Genomic DNA, 21,504 nt, shown 5'->3' with positions numbered 1-21,504 from the left:
GTTTTTTTTTTTTTTTTTTTTCCACTGGCTATGTCTGCATCACTAGATGCTTTTGGGGACACCCTTTATCACCATGTTGTGACCTCGGCATGAGTTCACTTCACTAAGAGCCGTCTGGCACTGATGGATACATGCCCTATATGTCAGGACATTATCTATATAAATAATGACGTTGAGCTCGGTTTTCGTTTCACAATAGAACAAAAAGAGTGAAACTATCTCATCTGGCAATCATGATGCAATAACACGTGCACCGATGACTGTCTATAATTATCTGTAGAATTGCCATGAATCATTGCTTAAAATTGGTCCACTATCTCTGTTGACAGCATACCAACTGGGATGGTGTGAAAGGTATGCACACGCCTACGTAATGAGCGAATTTGACCGTGAAAGAAGCCTAGTGTAAGTGCTCCCCAAGTTTGACAGGGGTGATATGTACAATTGCCGGGGCGCGAATCGGAGTAGAAATGCTGACAGCATGCAGTGTGTTTCATATTTTCATGAATGTTTGAATGCATGGACAGAATTTTTCTGGAACCAACCAAAAATACCATTCTATCCAAGTATTCCATTTTTTTTTTTTTTATGTCATTCATTTCAGTACCCATGAGGATGTACCATTGTCTATCTCAAAGTTTTAGAGACAGTTTTTGTGGTAATGTGTTTGCTGATTATGTGTTTATTAGTAATGTGTTTGCCGATTATGTACCAGCTGTAAGATATTCATTTCCATATCATTATGAGATACATAGCTTCCTCATAGGTCAATTTGAAAGGTCAGTGAAATTATGCAGCTGATGAATAAAATGAAATAGTTTGATTCCTGCTCATGAGTTAAATTGTTACATTGTAAAGAGAAAGCAAAACTACTCTAGAAGAAGAAACTGACCGATCCTGAGGATAGCAATAACTATTTTAGTGACACATGGAATTTTAAAAGATTTGAAATGCCACGGTGTTTGGAAGTATATGTTTGCCAACTTCTGCATGCTGAGAGAGAGAAACTGATTGTTTAAATTCTAGATCAAGCATGCTCCTATATCATGTGCCATGATGCTTTGAGAAGAACAAGAATTTATCTTGCAAGATTTATTTGAAGTGAATACTTAAAGACTTATTTCAACGGTCTGTGTAGTAAGGCCACAGAGGTCCAATAGTATTTATTTTCCCAAGTCACTTGTGTACATATGACGTAATTATGTAGTGAACATATTTTCTTCAAAGTCACAACTTTGCATATGGTACTGCGCATTTCATTGCCAGATAGAACAAAGTATTGAAGTGTTTAAGAAAAGATATGCTGAAGAATAACAACCAAAACAACAGCACTCAATGGTATAGACACTGTTCATGAAGTCAGAAATACACTTTCAACTGAAAGAATATACTGTAAAACACGATATATTCTTGGCATGAAATTTTCGCGAATTGGAGCCGACGGCCTTTTTTGCGGCATGAAACTTTTGCAAATTGCCACTGGCATTCAATGCGTATAATGTAGGTAAGAGCTTTCGCGTGCATTTTAATTTCGCAAATCTTGGCTCTCGCAAAATTTGCAAAGTTGAAATGCACGCGAACATTCCTCGTTTTACAGTATAGTATATGTAATTATTCCAGCCTGTTTTGTCTATGTTTATGTGAATTCTGGTCCACTGAATGATCACTGGTGTCGTAAATCACTGAAGCGAGATTTATTATGCTATCGAAGGTTAACCCATCCCCTACCAGCCTCTGAAACGTTCAGAGATCTTGCACCTAGCACCCACCGGATTTTCGTAGGGGATGTGCCAACAAGCTGCGTTTCTTCTTTGTTTGGTGGCTGGGACTCTTCTGGTTAACCCGTTGAAGACTAGTCAGGAGTATACTCCGGCAGGTGTCAATCAGAAACTTGTGTTATAGCAAAATCAGCTCGTCCTCAATGGGTTAAAACCAAAGACGCTTTATAATAAGACACGAAAGTGCGCGCTAATCCTGTACAAAACAAATGGACAGCGCGCGGTCTTCAAGCGTATACGCACATCACCTGAGACGCGCTGCCTTGACGCTTGATAAACAACAGCAGCGGCTTCAGGGACAGCGCGTCTCAGGTGATGTGTGTCTTTGCCTGAGACGCGCTGTCTTTGAAGATGTTGTTGTTGTTTATCGAGCGTTTTGATTGTAAGATCATGTTGTTGCCAAATTTTTACCTCCACGAAATAATCCTTATTACTCTAAAATCTCGTTCTTCAAAATAATCCCCTTAATCGAAAAAAAGCTACGACTATAATTTTTAAATCTTTTTAAGATAATAAAGATACCACTACTTTTGGAAATGAATGATGTTCCTAGGTGTACTGAGTTTGTACTTAGCTCTCTTTTGTATCGTCATGTAGGCTAGCCATTTTGTGTCCATTGTTATAGCGCGCCTTCGTATCTTGTTATCTACTATCTTTGGTTAAAGGAAGCAGTCAGTGTGTTTGTGTTGTGCAGATCAGGTGCAACTGCATGGAAAGAAGGTGGGAGAGCTTGCAAACAAGGACTACTGTTTCAGTAAAAGATCAAAAGCAGTTGTGAAACCGGAATATTTTGACACTTGTCACATCAGGGAAGCAAATTTCAAATACATATCCACTCAAATTTGTTGTTTATCATCATTAACCATTTCTCTCTTTTTTTTTCTTTTTTTATGTAAGAGGAGGGGAGTGATAATCAATTATAGAGCAATATCTAGCATGCATATATGTGAAATTTAAGAGTGAGAGAAAGAAAAAAAAAACAAAAAGAATATGAGGATCACTATCACCTTTTCCTTACTTCAGTCTTAATTCTTTCGATATAACCCCAAACATGCACAATTTCAACAGAGGTTGTTGATGCAAGATGCTTTCTCGCAGCATGGTATGATCTATGAAAATTACTTTTTTTGTTTCCCACAGCTCACTAAAATTTAAAGATATTTCTCATTTACTCTCATAGGCCTAGACTTAACCGACTAAAATGCCCATATAAAATTTTAAGATTTGCATGTTGGGAGATAGTTTCATTAAAAAGATACTTCAAAACTAATTCTTCATACTAGATAATCATAATGATGATGATAATAATGACAATAAGAATAATAATGCTAACAATAGTGATAGTTTATTGTTATATAGCCGATATCACATTATTAAAGAAGTCTATGTGTTTCAATGCTTAAGGTACTGTAAAGAAAATAAGCAAACAAAGGACATTTGATGAAAAAAAACCCCAACAACAATTGGTACAGTGAGACCTAGAGAGGTAGTAAAGGGGGGGGGGGAAAACATTTCACTGTAAAAGTAAATATGTTTTTAGCATTTTCTGAAAGAATATATTGCATTAGCATGTTTGATATCTTCAGGGAGACCATTTCATCATATTGTTCCACTGCTGCCACCGTGTAAGCTCGTGATCCACAGAATTTTGTGATGGTCGAGGGTGGAACTAAGAGAGATTTGGACTTGGAACGAAGATTTCCAGCCGGTTGATATTTTTTTTTTATAAGCTCTTGGAAATATGTTCGGCTATAAGACCTTGCCAGCAGCGAGGGATAACAATGCGGTTTAAATGCTGGTAGCATGGTTTTACTAGTCAAAATGTTGCTCAAAGTCAGTGTGATTTTTGTGTGCCTAGTCAACCAATGCCTCTTACTTGGTCATGTTTACCTTTGCTCCGGTGTCGTAAATCGTGTCATATTTATGACCTTGTTTAAAAAAAAAATTGGGGGAACTTTGGCCCTGTACTTAACTTTTTGTATGCATGTAGCATGTATGTATTGATCATTATCGGAGGAAGTCTGTCCAAGAAGCACATGACAGTGTCGTAATAATCTTTGTGTGATATGACAACAAATGACGATGTGTGTCTGGGGAAATTTTTTTGACACGTTGTGTGCAGGGGAAGTTTGAGATCTTTCCTCCTGTGTGGGTTGTTTTGTATCATTCTCATGGGACATAGCTGTGCAGCAACTATAACTTTTTGAACCTGTATTAACTGATTTCATAGCATTTAGCCGAAACTTTGGTGGAGGCAACTAAAAAACGTCATGAGAATATGTAATGTGGAAGAAAACTCTCGCATTATGTCGTCAGTACTCTGAAATTATTGCCAGATGAAGTTCTAGTTTCATAAGAATGTCGTCAGAGGTGCTTCTTTCACGTCTTATTTGCCTTCGACGGTTTTGAGTTAAATTTCATGGATTATTTTTTCCTCTCATTTTCGTTGGTATTCTCTGCTGAGACATGTCAACACTAGGGTGGTTGTATACCGGCCGCTATCATTTAAGCCAAAATTCAATTGATTCAAAACTTTGTCTAACTTTTTATCAACAAAATGTCGTTTTCAAACTGCGTATGCATGTCAACAAAAGAGGCACCGTTTAATGTACGTCGTCAACTTCGGATTATTGAGGTCGGTCAAAACGTAATGAGGACCTTAAACACTACAGTTTGTCATCACATGTTTCACGGCTCTGTATACTTAACCACATGTGCAGAGGTGAAATTCTGTGCGAGGATACCCGTGATTTCGAGCAATCGGCAACATCGTCCAGCAATTCTCATTTAAGGCTGTGCAGCTGTACCCAATGCATTCTAGAAAGAATTGCTACCCTTGGAATAAGAAAACCATGTACGACTCGTGCACAGCTGGCGGCTTTATAGTACATCTGATCTGGCAAGGCCCTGTGATTTTAGCTTCCCTAGAAATTCGTTCCTTCGACTTGCAGCCTGTGCGGGACTTCCTTCCAGGAAGTTCCTGGAAAGAGGCGCCGCACTTGCTGGATGTGGTCAGATTTGTACATTTCACCTAGCAGATTGTATTACGATCTTGCTACTAGTATACTAGGGGGATGGTTCAATCGCGTGTAGTTGATGTATAAGAGTCTATCCATTTCTAGCCGGGATCAACACCTATTTCATGACACATGAGACGCTGAATTAAAAGCAGCGTTTGATCTCAACTAGGAGAATGATTTTAAAAGAAAACCAACGAACAATCTGAACAAACTCACATGTCTGTACTAGCAAAACTTGCTGATTTGATTCATATGTTTAATCTTTTCATGTAGATACTGCTCTTTGCGCATGCCTGTCTCTGTGTGTGAGTTTCATATAATTCAGTATGTACATGTGTGTTCGAGTGTATGCATATCTAATTCTGACAACTTTGCCATAACTACTACCTGTCTCACCTGCTATGCGTGAATTGTCATGAAAGATCGTCTCTTGTCTCGATCAGTAGAATGCGTGCTGTATAAAATGGTTGTTGTTATGTCAGGTACGGTCACGGCATTATTCGCGAGACAATTAATGCACCTCCCATGTACATTATTGCAGCTAAGGCGTAACATTCTTATTATGCTTTTAAAAGTGTAATGATACCGCGATGAATTGTTGCTATGGTAACTATAGTAATCAAAAGCATACAATTGCAGTTATCAGTGTCACATCACAATTCATTGATCATTGAGCTGGAGTAAGCATTGTCATGAAGAGTAATGAATATATGATCAGAAAAGCAGTTTCTTCGAACTGAGTAAGACCGCCCTGTGTTTTTTCGAAGGTGAATAGGCCTACGTAAGCGAAAATGCGTAAATGAATCAGAGGTGCTCATGAAGCCACAAACGATGTGGGAATTGCAATTAAATAATAAATAGCGTATCAGTCTCAATGCTCTGTGAAGATTCAATACTGATTAGATTCAGGTGAGATGTGATGAGAGTCAGCTGTGCACACCAGTTGGTATGCAGCCATTGCGAGGTATGCAAAACGTGTAACATGCACGTCAGGATGCGCTTCCTTTGGTGCGAAAAAAAACAAAAACGACCAACCAACCAACCGAACAAACAAACAAACAAACAAACAAACAAAGCACTTTTATCATCATTTTTTCCTCAGCATTGTTCGGGATGACAAATTACCAAGCTGAACCCAGCTCATGATGTCTTGAAACATCTGTTTATACAACCATGCCGGTGTATAAAGGCCTATTGGTGGGTGCCTCCTGTGGTTTATGCAAACTTGAGTCTTTTTTCATGTCTTCATTTTGGGGTAGGCCTCATACGGGAGTACAATACAGACATCCACTCACGCGCACACGCGCACACGTAAAAAACCAAATTCAAAACTGAAGTTCAAAACCGAGTTTATTTGATTTTTCAAACATCGTAAGTGCATTGAGAGGCATGTAGCTAAAACATGGCAAAGGACACTAAATTGTTAGTTATTTCTGGGACAAACTAATTGCTAGTTATGTGACCTGCGTTGATTTTTTTTTCTTGTTTTTAAGGGGCGTTAGGTCCCTGATGTTAAACTGATGATGCCACACTTAATACAACTTTTAAATGATATATAATATACATCTACTTTGACAGTATACTATGATATTTGCACTTGTAATTGCATAATATACGTTTTTATTAATTATTTCAAAGCTTTTAATCGACTGGAAATCACTTTTTAGTTGTAAAGCCTTTACTTAATGAACTACGTTTCAGTTTCACTCTATCTTTAAATTAAGAAAACTCAAGCGAATATGATTGTTAAAGTTTCATAGTATCAGATGTAAAATTGCATTGTGAAAGTTTCATAAAATCAAATGTAAAAAAAAAGTCTCAAAGACACAGGTGCTGGGAGATACTCGTTGAGGTAATGACGTTTCATTATTATACAATATGCATCACTCCTAGAATCCACTATCAGGGACGAAATGTTTATTTGTTGATTAGAAGATGTTGTTTTGTTGTCTGTCATTTCATTATGTATTTATTTTAGATGATTTATCACTTCCGTCTGTTCCTATTTGATTAGTCTACCTGTTGCTTTCAGTGCTCAGCCCTGGCGATGATTGGCTGTTGTACTGGACATATCACACGTTAATTTCTAAAGGCATGATTCTGATTGGCTGGTAGCCGCCTTTCAAGCGCATGAGGCGCAAACTTTGAAACAACAGAGTCCGGAATTTCCGGGACTGCTAATCCTTTTCTTCGCCATTGTGGAATAAAATAGAAGTGTTCCTAGGATATTTCACAACCACTCAGCTGTCTGTTCCTGCAGATATACACTGTACATGTATAGATATTATCTAGTATTATTTAGCTATATGTGAAACTTAATATTGTATATACTTCTGAGTAATTTGTGAAATACTGAATTATATATTTGTATTCTGTTCACCAGACAATGTTATAATCACTCATTAAAATTTTAACCAATCAGAAAGAGTTTCCCTTGTCATGTCTTCAGTATTGTTTTATTTCTCATGCTATTCCCGTGTACCATACAGTATGTTTGGTGAAGGAGGTGAACTGCACCGACCAGCAAGAATAACTATTCTGCCCACTCCCCTTATTTATGTATCAAAGATTTTATTTGTTCGTTTTATCATAGGGATAGTTTTGCTGTAATAATAACGACTATGGTATTGTAAAATCTAATGAACTTTGAAAGGATAATTTTGGAAGTAATGAGAACTTAACTGTTTTATGGAGAGGGAATTAATTGTATTTTGGAAAAAAAGAACAGTCTTACAAGTCATTATTTTGGAAAGTACTGACGTGAATTGTAATATGTCGGGAAATGTATCAGTTGCGGTCCTTTTTATTGTTGTTGATAAATACTATATACAGTACCGATAATTATTCGATCACAGAATGTGTTTTCTTTAAAGTTTTGGACGAAGTTTGTCTTCTGTAGTGTTCTTTCGATTATACAATATTGCTTTCAAATCGATCCCTTTGTATATTCAGGTAGTAGGAAAATTGTGCGTTATATGGGAACCTTTTAGACACGAATACCTACTTAGCGGCTTCCCCACGCTAATAGGGAGCTTTAGATTTGCGAAGCGGACGTTCAGACGATTGCATTGGCCGTTCTCTCTCTCTCTCTCTCTCTCTGCGTTGTGAATTGAGCAGACACAAAATGGCCCAGAACCGACCGTGACAACTCGGCCGACGCGAGCGCGATTTTGATAAGCGATTGCGCATGTGCAGGATAGGTGTTTTTTCCTCTGAATGTCCGCGCCGCGAAAATCTGAAGCTCTCTAATTTACCTTTGATGAATCCATGCATTTTATTTTCCCGGACATGTACACGACGGTTATACCATAAGCTGTGTTCAGACCGAGGCAATTTTGGTCGGAGTAACTTAGGAGGAAGGGTCGGAGGAAGCTTGGTCGGAGTAACTTCGGAGGATAGGTCGGAGTAGTGCCCGTCTGAACAAGGTCGTGGTAACTTCCTCCGATCGGAGGAACTTACCACGACCTCTTCCTCCGAACGAGATACTCCTGAGTTTTCTCAGGAGTATCTCGCTACCACGACTAGCCGGTCGGAGTAAATTGCCCGTGCGGACAAGCCCTCGGACTCGGAGTATCTATGAACATACATACCTTACGACCTAGGTAAAACTTCCTGGGTCAAATCGCAATGTTGACATTTTGCGACTACACGTGCGGGTGTAGAGCAATTTTAACCTAGTCGATCGCGACGAAGAAGCTAGCGCTCATGCAGAAATTTCCATCAACAAAAATGGAGAAGACAAATGCCACTGGTAAGAAACAATCGCATGGTCGACGTGCGCGGCGCTACCACTTCCGGAAGTTACTCCGACCCTCGAACATATAATTGGTCGGAGTTTCTTCCCACGACCGTCGTGTGGACACAAGGGTCGTGGTAAGATATGCATTAATTTGAATTTTAATTGCCGTGCCATAAATCTTTACTCCGACTAGAAATACGTCTGAATATGGCTATTGTCACGTAATGCGCTATCGACATACCAACAAATACTTTGTCATTCACAGACGCACCTGTATAGAATTCCGAATCGATGATATCACAGTCTTTTGTTCTAGCCTGGGTTGGAACCAGGTGCAGGAATGATTAGCAACAATAGTGTGTACAGATATTCGGGCCAGGTGAAGTTGTTTTGCACCAGTTTCCATGGCGATGAATAGCTAAGACATTACACTTTGGTACTATTATAGTCGGTGGTGAAAAGTACGAATATCAGTGGTTGCTAAACATCTGAGTTTTATCACATGGAATAGAATTAACAGTAGATCAGAATGTTTGTTTTGCATGACCAGCTTAGAATCACACGGACTACAACCACAGAGTTCGGAGGCGTGGCGTTCAGTCCTGTACGCATTATATTGTGGTATCTTCATTGAAACCAAACCAAAACGAAACCAAAAATACAGTATGTAAATGTGGATTGAGTGTAAGCAGCGCTATTAGTAGCACACATGAGTGAGATTTGAGGAAAATCGGGTGATTGATTCAAAAGTTATACATTTTAAAGTTTCGGTGGATAAGGAGACTGCTACACTTCATGGCATCATTATGGACAACAGGAAGTATCAAGAAAATTCAACATATTTACACTTTTCTGTCATATTAAAATGAAAGAACACTTGACATTACCTCTTTCAAAGAAAAAAGCAGGGGGAATATTATTACCCTTACTTATGTCTGTAACAAGGCGATGGATTGTGTTCTTTTCTTGAAAAATTCTCCTTATATTATCTTTAAAATGACGTTATGAACTTTGTTGTCGTCTTCTTATCCAGCAATGGTGGCACTGAAACTTTAATAAATCATAACTTTTGAATCGATTGTCTGATTTTCCTCAAACTTTCACTTGAAGTGTTCTACTAATATTGCTGCTTTCACTCGATCTCCATTGATATCGGGGCTTTGTTTTCCTTTAATCGGTTTCACTCAGATTGTTGACTTCTGATTCACACCATGATATCTACAATGAGAAAGATGAGAGCGTACAGCAAACAGGATTTTGTCAAAAGGAAAGATGTTCAACAAATACTTCAAACTATTGGCAGGTATGTATACCACGTGACATTCTGTAGAGGACCGAAATGATGTTGTCACAGTCTTTTGTTGCTAGTACTTGTATAAGCTGAGTTGGAACCAGGTGCGCACTTAAACACTCGGGGCCAACTGGGGTTGTCTGGAACCAGTTTCCATGGCGATGAATGGCTACGACATCACACTTTGGTACTCTAGATGACTTGGGTGGCGATCAAGAGGAAAACCGTTGGCATGAGGATGATGACGAAAGTGAAGAACCAGAAGAAGGCGTGGTCCAGGATGACCGCTGCCTCTTTCCAATCCTTGGAGAACTGCCGCTCTCTCTCCTTCCCCTGCTTCAGCCGCGTCAAATAGCCGAGGCTGGAGGACAGCTCTCGGATGTTGCGCTCCATTCGTATCGACATGCACGACGTGTTCTCGGGGCCCAACTCGGTCATTTCCGGTGTCGTTTCGGACTCGGTTCGTCCGCCGTCGAACCACATCTCGTCGATGATCGACAACCCTCGAGAGTTGTCGTAAGCCAGCGCCTGACTCAGGTAGTGGAGGCCCTTGTGGAAGGAAGAAGTCATGCCACTGCTGCGTGCAGACGCGCCTTTGACTGCATCTTGTTTGTTGCCGGGCGTTGTCTGTGGATGGTGTGGAGCAACATCGGCTTCTACTCGCTTCTTGCCAACCATAGGGGCGAGGAGCCGAAAGATGACGAAGTGCATGTATGGTCGCATGGGGAGGCCCGTGCTGTACTGGTAGTAGGTCCAAAGGACTATCACTGATGCGGCCACTGTCAGCGCCACGATGGACACCATCACAATGAAATATTTGCCTGAATGGACAAAAGCAGAAGAATGCGAAGTATACTAATATAGAATCCAGATCAGCATGATTCCAGATGTCTGAACATTAAATAAAAAATTACGATGGTAGATGCATCATTTTTAGGGATGAAAGTACAATGTATGAAAACCAGAAGTGTCTGAGATAGACAATGAAATCTAACAATGCCGGAAATGTGAAATACAGGAGGATAAACCATCGAAAAAGCGATAGACTCTCATGATGAATTTGTTACATGATTTTTTTTCAAGAAAATATTTAAATGTAACGTGGACATCGGACTATAAGCCGACATTTACTGTTACGTCACAGTCGGCCTTTAACGTGCCAAATCTATGTCCTTTATTATGATATCTAAATTGCCCGGCATTTCCTAATAAATATGAAAAGACATATCGACAACAACTTCGGTCATTTTGCCTCCCCCGCCATCCCCGTCGATTTTACTAACCGACATGATACCGACCTATGATTGGGAAGGAATCGTCCGAAGTCGCCGGGATGGTGTCGAGGACGAGCTGGTTAAAGACGATCAGGGAGAGCAGCGTGGTCACGCTCAGGGTGATCTTCTCGCCCGACTCCGGTGGCAGGTAGAATACGAGCAGGGACAAGCCGGACAGGAGGATGTGCGGGACGATGATGTTGGTGACGTAGAAGTACGGCTTTCGGCGCAGCACCAGAGTGTACGTGATGTCGGGAAATTCCTCCTCGCAGCAGCTGTACTTCCTGGAGTTCCGCACGGTGTCCATGCGGAGGAGCTCCCACTCGCCGCCGGTCTGGAACTCCTGCTGCTGGCTCGACGAGACGGCGATCGACAGGTTTATCTGTATTAGTAAACACATGATACAAAAGCAGAACAAAATAATAATGATTTCAGTATCAAAAACCTTCATCGCCCCCTTTCCGACTTTATCAGACTTGCACCCTTCAAAATCAGTGTTTGACTTTTCCATCGGCCTGGTTCCCGATTTTATCAAGCATTTTAAAACAAATACGGAGAGTGGGGGCGCGAAGAATTTAAGTCGAACTTAAAAGTTAAGATCGACTTAAAAGCATGGTATGCTGCTGGTTTCTCTTTTCAGTTTTATCTAATACTTTCATAATCCACTTCAAATTACTTTAAAACTTGACAAAAAAAAAACCTTTGTCCCTTGCTTTATTTCGTTAATTAATGCCTGTATGAAAAAGTCTCCGAAATTTTCATTCCTATGAAAGTTAGAATATTTTGAAGTCAAAACCTGGGTTCGACTTAAATTCTTCGTGAAACACCCAAGATTATAATATTGCTGTCACTAGACCAGTGGCAAAGCAGCCAACAAAATATCAGCTGTTGGAATTGAAATGATAATTTCCATGGCCACTACATTCAGTGCATCTTGACTGCAAACTGCGCTGCCTGTTGGTTTGTTTGTCTTTCCATTTGGTTCTAGTGGAAGGAGGTAGAGTGAATGACATTCATAGTAATTTGTTATTACGTGAGCTATGCTGAAAGTCCATGAGCTGTACTTGAGTTTGCAGCGCTGGGTGTCAAACGGATATGACGTCAGGTCGACCCGGCAGTAGACGTGAACCACCCCTGGCACGTTGTACTGCACCCTCCCGTTGTGGAACACGTGCGCCTGGTACGTTTTCTCCGTGTTGTACAGCAAGGCTTCGTCCACACTGCATGCGCGACGCCATACATGTCGAATACAACGAAAATGTTACAAAGGAAAGAAGCATCGTCAGAATAAAAGTTTAAAGTGTGTTCACTGGGAAACATGAAAACTATTATACAAATAATGAATGTTTATGCGATGATGCAGTGGACAGAACATTTCGATGAAATGATCAATTCAACTCCGCTTCGCCTCGTTGAATGGATCAATAATTTCATCTTTCTCCGAATGAAATATGTCCATTGCGCGAATGAAAAAAAAATCGTTATTTGTTTTATATGACACCTAGAAATAGATCCTTGCCATTTGATATTTTGCGCTGTCCGTCAATATGCTTGATCGCATGCACACTGACTGCAACGCAAGCGTTTTACGTAAAGACGAATGAATAACGTGTTAGTAGAAGTGCAGACCAGAGTTTTGGAACATGATTGGCTTTTTTAGTACCCTTTCCTCAGAATGATTTTATTTACAAAAATCATACACACGTATTCTGAAATCACGTGTAAGAATATGTTCTCTTGGTATTTCATAGATCCAGAAGTCCAAATGTTCTCAATGAAATAGAATATTTCGTCGTAATGATATTTCAACATAGCAAGCCTTTTTTTTTTTTCAGAGTAGTATACTGCTATCATTATGCAAATTGCCGATATTATGTATCTTATAATGGCGTATAGTAGAAAAAATATCGTACTTTTATATCACTGTTCAGAACATTTTTTTTTTATTTTGATGTGACATTATATTATACATATCATCATTTCTAATAACAGACAATCATTACAACCAATATTCCTGCTGCTGTTTTATGTAACTCACTTCTCATACAGGAGAATATCGGGCTGCCACAATCTATCCACGAAAATGCGAACATCCTTCGTGCCGTTAAATTCTGCCGGGTCCCAGGTCAGGAACTCATCAAACCAACCCTGTCATCAAGAAATCGGAGTGAAATGAACTGTTTCAGCAAATTAATGTTAATGAACCCGAGCTTCACTTTATACTCGCCTCCCCTAGAACAAACAAGGAAGCAAACAAACAAACAAACAAACAAACAAACAAATAAATAACCAGAACAACAAAATGGCGACGTGCGATTGTCTGGCGTAAGCGTTTTCCCTACCTCCTCCTAACTTCACCACCATGAACCCGCAATACACTGTAACTGAGAGGCCTACGTAAGGTGTTACGTCATCTGCCGCATTATCTAAAACATTATACTTTCTCTAATTTTGAGGGATAGATAGGCCTAAAGGATGAAGGTTTGTTGTGGCACGAAGCTGCTTGTAAGTCATAAGTTTATCGACTCTCACCATTAAGAGCAAATTATTACGTTTACAAGTAGAGAACACGTCAAAACTTAAATTGCTTCGTTCCAGTTCCATTTTTTTCCCGGAAGAAAGCAAAATCATAACTTCTAATCCATTAATTTTCTTTTAGATACGTACTTCACCGAGTAAAAACGGATATGCATTTTCGCTAGAATAGAAAGAAAGAAAGAAAAAGAAAGAAAACAAAATCATCAAACATAATGGCACTTAGAAGGGAATACATCAAAACACCAAAATTAAGAGATTCGAGCCCCTGTGAAAACGAACTCTTTGAATTGTCTTCCAATCGGACTAGATTTCCTGATGACGCGATGAGAAATACGTGTCTTTTGATGGCGTGACACTTATTAGTTTCTGAGTTCCTCTGGAAGATTTCCTCGATTGGTCTGCAATCCGCGGATAATGGACAGCATGAAGTCCTGATGATACGCAGGAAAATATTTCCTCGAATTTTTGTGTCGGCGCATATTTTGATATTTTCCCCTGACTACGGTAATCATAATTTGAGTGTCTTTGTCACGCACAAAATGCATCGAGGCAGCCACCCTGGATAGTCTGTTTGTGTACAATACCGTGTCATTCACTGTGTGCATTAATACCGCGTTTGATAATTCGTTTTAACAACGCTCACACACACCCTCTGTGAGAAACGTATCAATTGCAGGCCACGGCATGCATTTTTTTTTCATCTCATGTGTTTACGAGCAGATAGATATGAACGAAGGTGAGATATACGACGAATAAGAAGAGAGGGGAGACATAAAAATACAGAGGGAGAGATATATATTTATTATAGCGGGAGAGAGATGAAAGATATATCTGGACGGACATTGACAAGAGATGCCGATGACGAATACAGCGAGATCAATCGAAGGATAGATACAACTATATGACGGATGCATTACTATAGTATAACACAGAGTAATGATAATGTAAATTCATTGAACCGTTCCATTTGTTATTCATAGTTAATGGGTATGATAAAAAAATAAATACAGGCACCAAAGATATACATCGAAGCGCTAGCCGCACGCACGCGCTCGCACACACACGTACACACACGTATACGCCCGCACACCAAAGAGTTTTTTCTCCTCAGCTCTTTGCCACACACACACACACACACACACACACACACACACACACACACACACACTGTGTACATGACAAGACAATCGTATGGTGAAGAGACCAAAATATTGAAGTAGGGAATAGAAAATAAACGCGACATCTCTGTAAATAAAAAAAAATGACGTAATACTATAAACATAACAACATTAGAGGAGAGTATAACTGGACTTGATTAATCGGCGATGTGGGCCTACAGGTTACTGGTCTGGTCATGGATTTAAGAGGATTAAATGCAATGGCAAACTTTTTTTAGCGACGGAGGTACTCGGAGAAGAGGAAAACGTTCACACTTAGCTCATCACCAGTCTGGAAATGCTTTCTCTATCAAAATTAACTTCATCATCATGACAGTTGTGTGTCTGAAAACGACAATTCCATACAAGTAACTGATGTGCACTTTTTTTTTTCATTTCAAACGGCTCTTTTTAAGAGATCTACACAGTTACTGTGTAAAGAAGGGCACCAAAAACATCATTGATCAATGCAGAAGTCAGCGAACTGCCAAATGGATAAATAAATAATTAAAATAATGATCAAAAGTAGTGCTTTTGTCACTTATCGTGTATAGTGATATGAAGATAACGAATCACTTCTCTATATGACAGCCCGTAGTACTTATCCACTGAAAGGAACGAAGATGGAAAAGCGTATATTGTAAGCCATTATTTTTTCTTCTGCATAGTATACCGAAATTTCGACGCAAAAATTTTGACGCATTTTGTTTTTAGAGAGAAAGTTTAGAATTTGTAAATTTCAGACGTATAATACAACCTCGAAATCAGGTCAGTGTTTTGATGATGAACGCCTCTATAGTTTTCGCTAGTATGGCAAGCCGTTTTAACATTTAATCCTATTTCTTGATATAAAGAATTCGTTTCTTGATATCAAGAATTCGACTTCTTGATATCAAGAATTCACTTCTTGATATCAAGAATTCGACTTCTTGATATCAAGAAATCGAATTCTTGATATCAAGAATTGAATTCGTGATATTAAGAATTCGATTTCTTGATATAAAAAATGAATCTTTGGTATCAAGAAGTCGATTTCTTAATATCACGAATTTATTTCTTGATATCAAGAAGTCGTTTTCTTGATATCTAGAAAAGATTTTGTGTTGTTAAGTAATGGCAATTCTTGATATCAAGAAGTCGATTTCTTGATATCAAGAATTTGACTTTTTGATATCAAGAATTCATTTCTTGATATCCAGATATCGAATTCTTGATATCAAGAAGTCGAATTCTTGATGTCAAGAAATGAATTCTTGATATCAAGAAATCGACTTCTTGATATCAAGAATTCAATTTCTTGATATCGAGAATTGCCATTAGTTATAACACAAAATCTTTTCTTGATATTAAGAATTCGACTTCTTGATATCAAGAAATGAATTCTTGATATCAAGAAATCGAATTTTTGATATCAAGAAGTCGAATTCTTGAGATCAAGAAATGATTTTTGTGTTGTTAACCAATGGCAATTCTTGATATCAAGAAATGAATTCTTGATATCAAGAAATAGAATTCTTGATATCAAGAAATAGAATTCTTGATATCAAGAAATAGAATTCTTGATATCAAGAAGTCGAATTCTTAATATCAAGGAATGAATTCTTGATTAAAGAAATAGGATTAAAACGGCCTGCCATGCGCTCGCATCCATCATGGAAGAGCGTATCCCAGAACAAAATGCAAAGTAGGTTTTTCTTTTGCCGCCTTCTGCTTTCAGAACCCAAAGAATGATTTCGCTATTTCCCAGGGAAATGCAAATACGAGAAGCCGGAATTGATCTATGGCATTGACATCACTTGTACTTAAACAAGAGCTGCATCCCCTATGCATTATTACCGTTGGATAGATATCACAAAATGTTCTTCAAATAAAAATATCAAAACTCTAAACGACTTTCATAGAGGGGGACGATAGGGAACGAAGTGTTTCTTTCGGAGAAACTAAATAAAGAAACGACGAAAAATGCACTCGTAACGAGAAAAGCAAGAGACAAAGGAGAACTTAAACAACAATGTATATACATAATAAAAAAAGGGGGAAAAACACCTCATAGAATTACGGCGAGGTGTACACAAAAATTGAGACGGTCAATATTTAAACTGGACTCCATCCGTTTTATGCAGATAGCGAGTAATGGATTTCTGTTTACGTACTGCCTTGTTCCTAGCCCATTTCGGCGCATTGCAAATAACGAAAAGCTTCAAACGGTCTGCACGATCTAGCTAAGATGGAAATCTTTTCGGCTTTCCAGCTCATGTGGAATTTCGTGTTTTCAATGACTCACTCTTATCATGTATATCATCGGCCCCTCCCCCCCCCCAAAAAAAAAAGAAAAAGAAAAAGGTTTGTAGCCAAATAAAAGACATGGGCTTGTGCATAACATCTAACATTAGTCAATTCAACCCAAACATGCAATTTGCCACGATACATCAACATGATTTTTAGCGCTAAACTTCATATTAGTATCACATTACTGCAATTATCTTGACATACCTATGAACACAGAACACTAATTGAATGATGAAAGATAGATGGACGGATAAAGATATCGATGAATAATAATTATGTTATGAATAAAAAAAAATAATGATAAAAAATAAAATAGAAATAAAAAGCTAGAAGAAGATAGAAGAGAAATCAAGAAGGCTTTTAGTCTTGACAAAACTTTGACTTTTGCAAGAACTGAAAGCGTTTGTATGATACATGAAATGAAGTATTTTCACCGCTCGTCCCGATTTCCGGTGATATTACAAAATCGACAGCGGCACAGTTGAATGATGACCTAATTCATGACGGACGTTCACGTATTGGTGTCACCTGCGAGACAATAACATTAATGCACAGAAAAGCTATCTTCGTAGAACGTTGGTCGACGGTAACTTTACCTCACATGGAGATTTTTTTTTTTCCACACGAAATTTGTATGTATGGAAGGTGTGTAAGTGAAGTCAGACAAGTGGAATAACTTATTCGTGTTTTGTTGTATGTGAATCGACGTTTCAACCACCTGACAGTGTCAATTAATAGCTTAAACTCTTCAGGTTCAAGTTCAAAGTTGAAGTTCAACATTCAGAGTTTCGTGTTCTTCATAAAAAGAAATGATGTTATAGGCTCGGAGGCAAGGCTATAATAGCTTCTACCTATCGAAGATGATGATGATTAGTCGTAGCACTCCAAGCATCTATGTGAAAGACATTAACGATCAGATTATTGGATGTCTAAACGAGATGTGTATTACAACTGGATAAGCTATTGCCTGTTGTATGAAAATATATTATGCAATAATGTGAGCCCACAAGCACAGGACACTAGCTCTCTAATAAACAAGTAATATATTTTACTTATTGACAGTATATACCTGATTATGGTGATTTAGTCGCTATTATACTTATTGACAATATATCTCTGACTATGTTGATTTGGTCGCTTATAGTTAATCCTGTCCGATTTAACCAGCATACCGTATCACGTGGGACAACAAAGTAAATAGAGACCGTCACCAACCAAGCTGTTTCACTGAGGTTCGCGTTTTATGCTTGATCACGACTCAAAGATTGATGTTGTCAATATCGTGAAAGCGACAATTGGATTAGGATTAGAGCTAGATCGCATCCGACGCCGCGCATGTCAGGATTTATCTATTGACTATAAGAATATTACAATCCATCTGCAAATTCCATTGTGCCTCTTTGAAAGGTCACGAAAATGTATGTATTTCTCTCTCTCTCAGATTTTTTTTTTTTTTTGCGTCATCTTGTCATTTTAGCTCTGTTTATTTCTTCAAAAGAAGAATGGAACTTTTCGGCAAAGACGCTGACGAAATTGAAAATACAAAAGGTTCATCATAAAGATGATTGCGTGTGTATTAATGGTCTTGAATGTTTTATCATCCTGTTCTTTTCGTCTTACGCTATACAATAAAGAACCGACTGTGGTAAAGAACCGACTGTGGTATAAGTGTTTACTTAAGGTATATAATGTTTTGATGCCACTTTACTTAAAAAAAAAAGAATTAATATAAACAATTTTTCTGCAATCTACTCGATTATTTCCCGCTAATAAACAGTAATATATCAATAACAAAAACAACAAAACGATAGGAAATAAAAAGAATGAAGCGAAAGTAGAAATACTTTGTAGAGAAAAAAAAAGCTTTACACAGCGATATGAACAATGGATGACCAACCAAATACAAGTCACTAAATATATGAGACTTAATGGATTGAAGTTTACCGCACAATATTCCAATGTAGATGAAAACATGACAGAAAACTATTACGTGTTATCGAAGAAAAGCGTGTTTACCTCTCTTATCCAGATGGAGATTTTCAGCTTCTGAAGAACCTCTTCCTGATCGAGTAAGCACCACAAAAGAAAAAAAAATAAACAAAAGGGGGGGGGGTGACGAGGTGGAACCAAGAACAATCCAGACGACCAATAATCTCCATACTTTTCCAAATTTAAATAGAAAAATAAGTGCGCAAAACCAACCAACCAAACAAACAAACATAACACACTAGCCGGAATTCAAAATATAATATAATGGTTGTGAGGACCAAGGAGCTTCCGCATTTTCGATATGAAACTGTTCTATCAGTTGTCATGTTATTTTGATAACGCGTGATTCGGTTTGAAGACTAATTCCGATCTATAAAATACGCATGGTTTAGTGTATTGATCAATCTATGATACATCTGGGATTATTTTGTCCCGAGAGTTTGTTTAAAATGCGTGTCATTGTTTAGCCTGTAGGCATTTAAAGATGCCAGACTCCAACCAGGTTGTGGCATTCATTATTAAGTCAGGTCTCTCCCCTTTCCCTCTGTCCTCATTGGAGATCAGACTGAGACGAGCGAGTGAGAGATACTTAGTGCACTTTCAGAGGTGTATTTTCGCAGCATGACATGTTTAAAAACTGAGAGACTATGATGAATCATAAACCTCAAAGTCCTAATAGACCTTAATAATAAAGATAACTTATAGTAGACAAAAATAGACATGTTATGAGCTATTTTGCATAGTTTAGAAAGTTGTCAAAATGGGAGCAACGTTGCTGTACCTTCTAGGGAACAATAGACCTTTATAATGTACGGAATCTTCAGTTGATAAAGAGTTAGATGAAAAGCTGTCAGAAATACTACTCATGTACAGGTGGTGTATAACGTGGAAAGTTATTAGACCACTCTACTCACGTACTGAAAGTGGAAAAATCTCATTATGATTTTATAACTGGCCTGACACTAATTCACCTGACATCTGCAAAAATGACGCAATATTGAAGTTATGAAGCGGGTCATGCAAAATGCTGTTAATCAGTAAAATTAATTAGAATTCTCCAAAAGTTCGTAATACAGAAACAATATTTAGATAAAATAATTGCGCTTCAGAGCTTGAAAATATTTAAAAGAAAACAATTTAAAAGATATCCGCCTTTACAAAGTTGAAGACGCAAACTCTTTAAGAATTCTCAACTGACGAAGCTGATGATTCAGAAAGCTGTAACAGTGATACTCCACTCACAAAGCTTATGATGTGGAACGGCACAATCTCATGAAACACTTGGACAGGTAGGCTCTCGTTCACCACCGGTCGGTTGTCCCGATTGTAGCCCCGAAGTATGTGGTTGAGGATGGACCGGGTGTCACCGCTTACCCCTCTGAAGTAGACGAAAGCTTGGAGATGAAAAAAAAAAACAAAAAAACACAAGTAGGCCCTTTAATAACCTGTGATCTCACACTACAACAAATCAAAACGGACATCTTCACAGTGTTCAATGTGACCAGCTACGTCTACCTTATTGGTGCGTATAGAGTACTTTTAGAGAACTTTGTACTCCTGGCCGGCTTTCATTTTGTTCTTGAGCATTACCACCGGTATTTTATGTTTTCCCCTACAGTAGTTCTACATCTTCAGCTGATGGCAAGCGTGTGTGTGTGTATGTGTGTGTGTGTTTTCTTTCTATTTTACTTGTATTTTCCCCTGGTTTCACCCTCACTATATAGCCTTTTATAAGCTATTGTATATCTTTTCATAAGAGATTTTGTAAATGGTGTCGTATTTAACAAAAGTCGTTGCACTAAGTCAGGGGCCCTACCTCCGTCACCGGTTCTACTTGTAACCCCTGTAAGCAGTGTGTTATGTAGCGAGGTCGAGATATTCATGAGTGGTAGATATATTGTCTTAGCCGTGCACTATTCGATCTTTTAACAGAAATTACTAAGCTTTCAAAATAAGTATTCATCCATCTATATAGAACAACCCCCTCCCAAATCAGTATGTGACAGGGTATATAGAATCAGATGCACGGAGAAAAAATGTGGAGGTATATGTAGCTATCATGCGCACATGTAATATGCACTGAACGTAAAAAATAATTTTACATACTTTGAGAGACTGTTTCGTTATAATTTCAAATGTCCCTGAGCATAAAGTTCTAAGATCTCACCTGTAAACATACATAGAAAAAGGGTGCGCCGGTTTGCAGCCATACTGATCTCTGCTAGAGAGAGAGAGAAAACAAAATGTCAAAGAAATAAAATGTTAACTGACTTGTTTTAAGCTTTTTGTATATTTGATATTTTGATGAGTTACATTTGTCCTATTTCTTTTTTCATTTCATATTCTTCTTTTTTTTCCAAAAAATTCAGATCGACTGTAATTGTATAATGCACATAAGAGATAATGTATCACCACCCAATGAGAGTCCA

The 21,504-nt window shown here is 38.4% G+C and overlaps 1 protein-coding gene across 1 annotated transcript; it reads right to left on the bottom strand.

Moving 5' to 3' along the window:
• Positions 1–9,817: 9,817 nt before the first annotated feature.
• On the bottom strand, positions 9,818–21,285 carry LOC140228873 (neuronal acetylcholine receptor subunit alpha-6-like). The gene is made up of 7 exons (XM_072309142.1): positions 21,243–21,285; positions 20,318–20,469; positions 19,103–19,147; positions 13,141–13,250; positions 12,136–12,343; positions 11,127–11,484; positions 9,818–10,649 (listed from the first exon to the last, which is right to left on the bottom strand). The coding sequence occupies exons 1-7, from the start codon at positions 21,283–21,285 to the stop codon at positions 10,021–10,023; spliced, it is 1,545 nt and encodes a 514-aa protein (XP_072165243.1). The 3' UTR covers positions 9,818–10,020.
• Between the last annotated feature and the right edge of the window lie 219 nt (positions 21,286–21,504).

This window comes from Diadema setosum, chromosome 5, assembly GCF_964275005.1.
Source record: "Diadema setosum chromosome 5, eeDiaSeto1, whole genome shotgun sequence".
In the NCBI taxonomy this organism is placed as follows: domain Eukaryota; kingdom Metazoa; phylum Echinodermata; class Echinoidea; order Diadematoida; family Diadematidae; genus Diadema; species Diadema setosum.
This window is presented reverse-complemented; position numbering and strand designations above follow the sequence as displayed.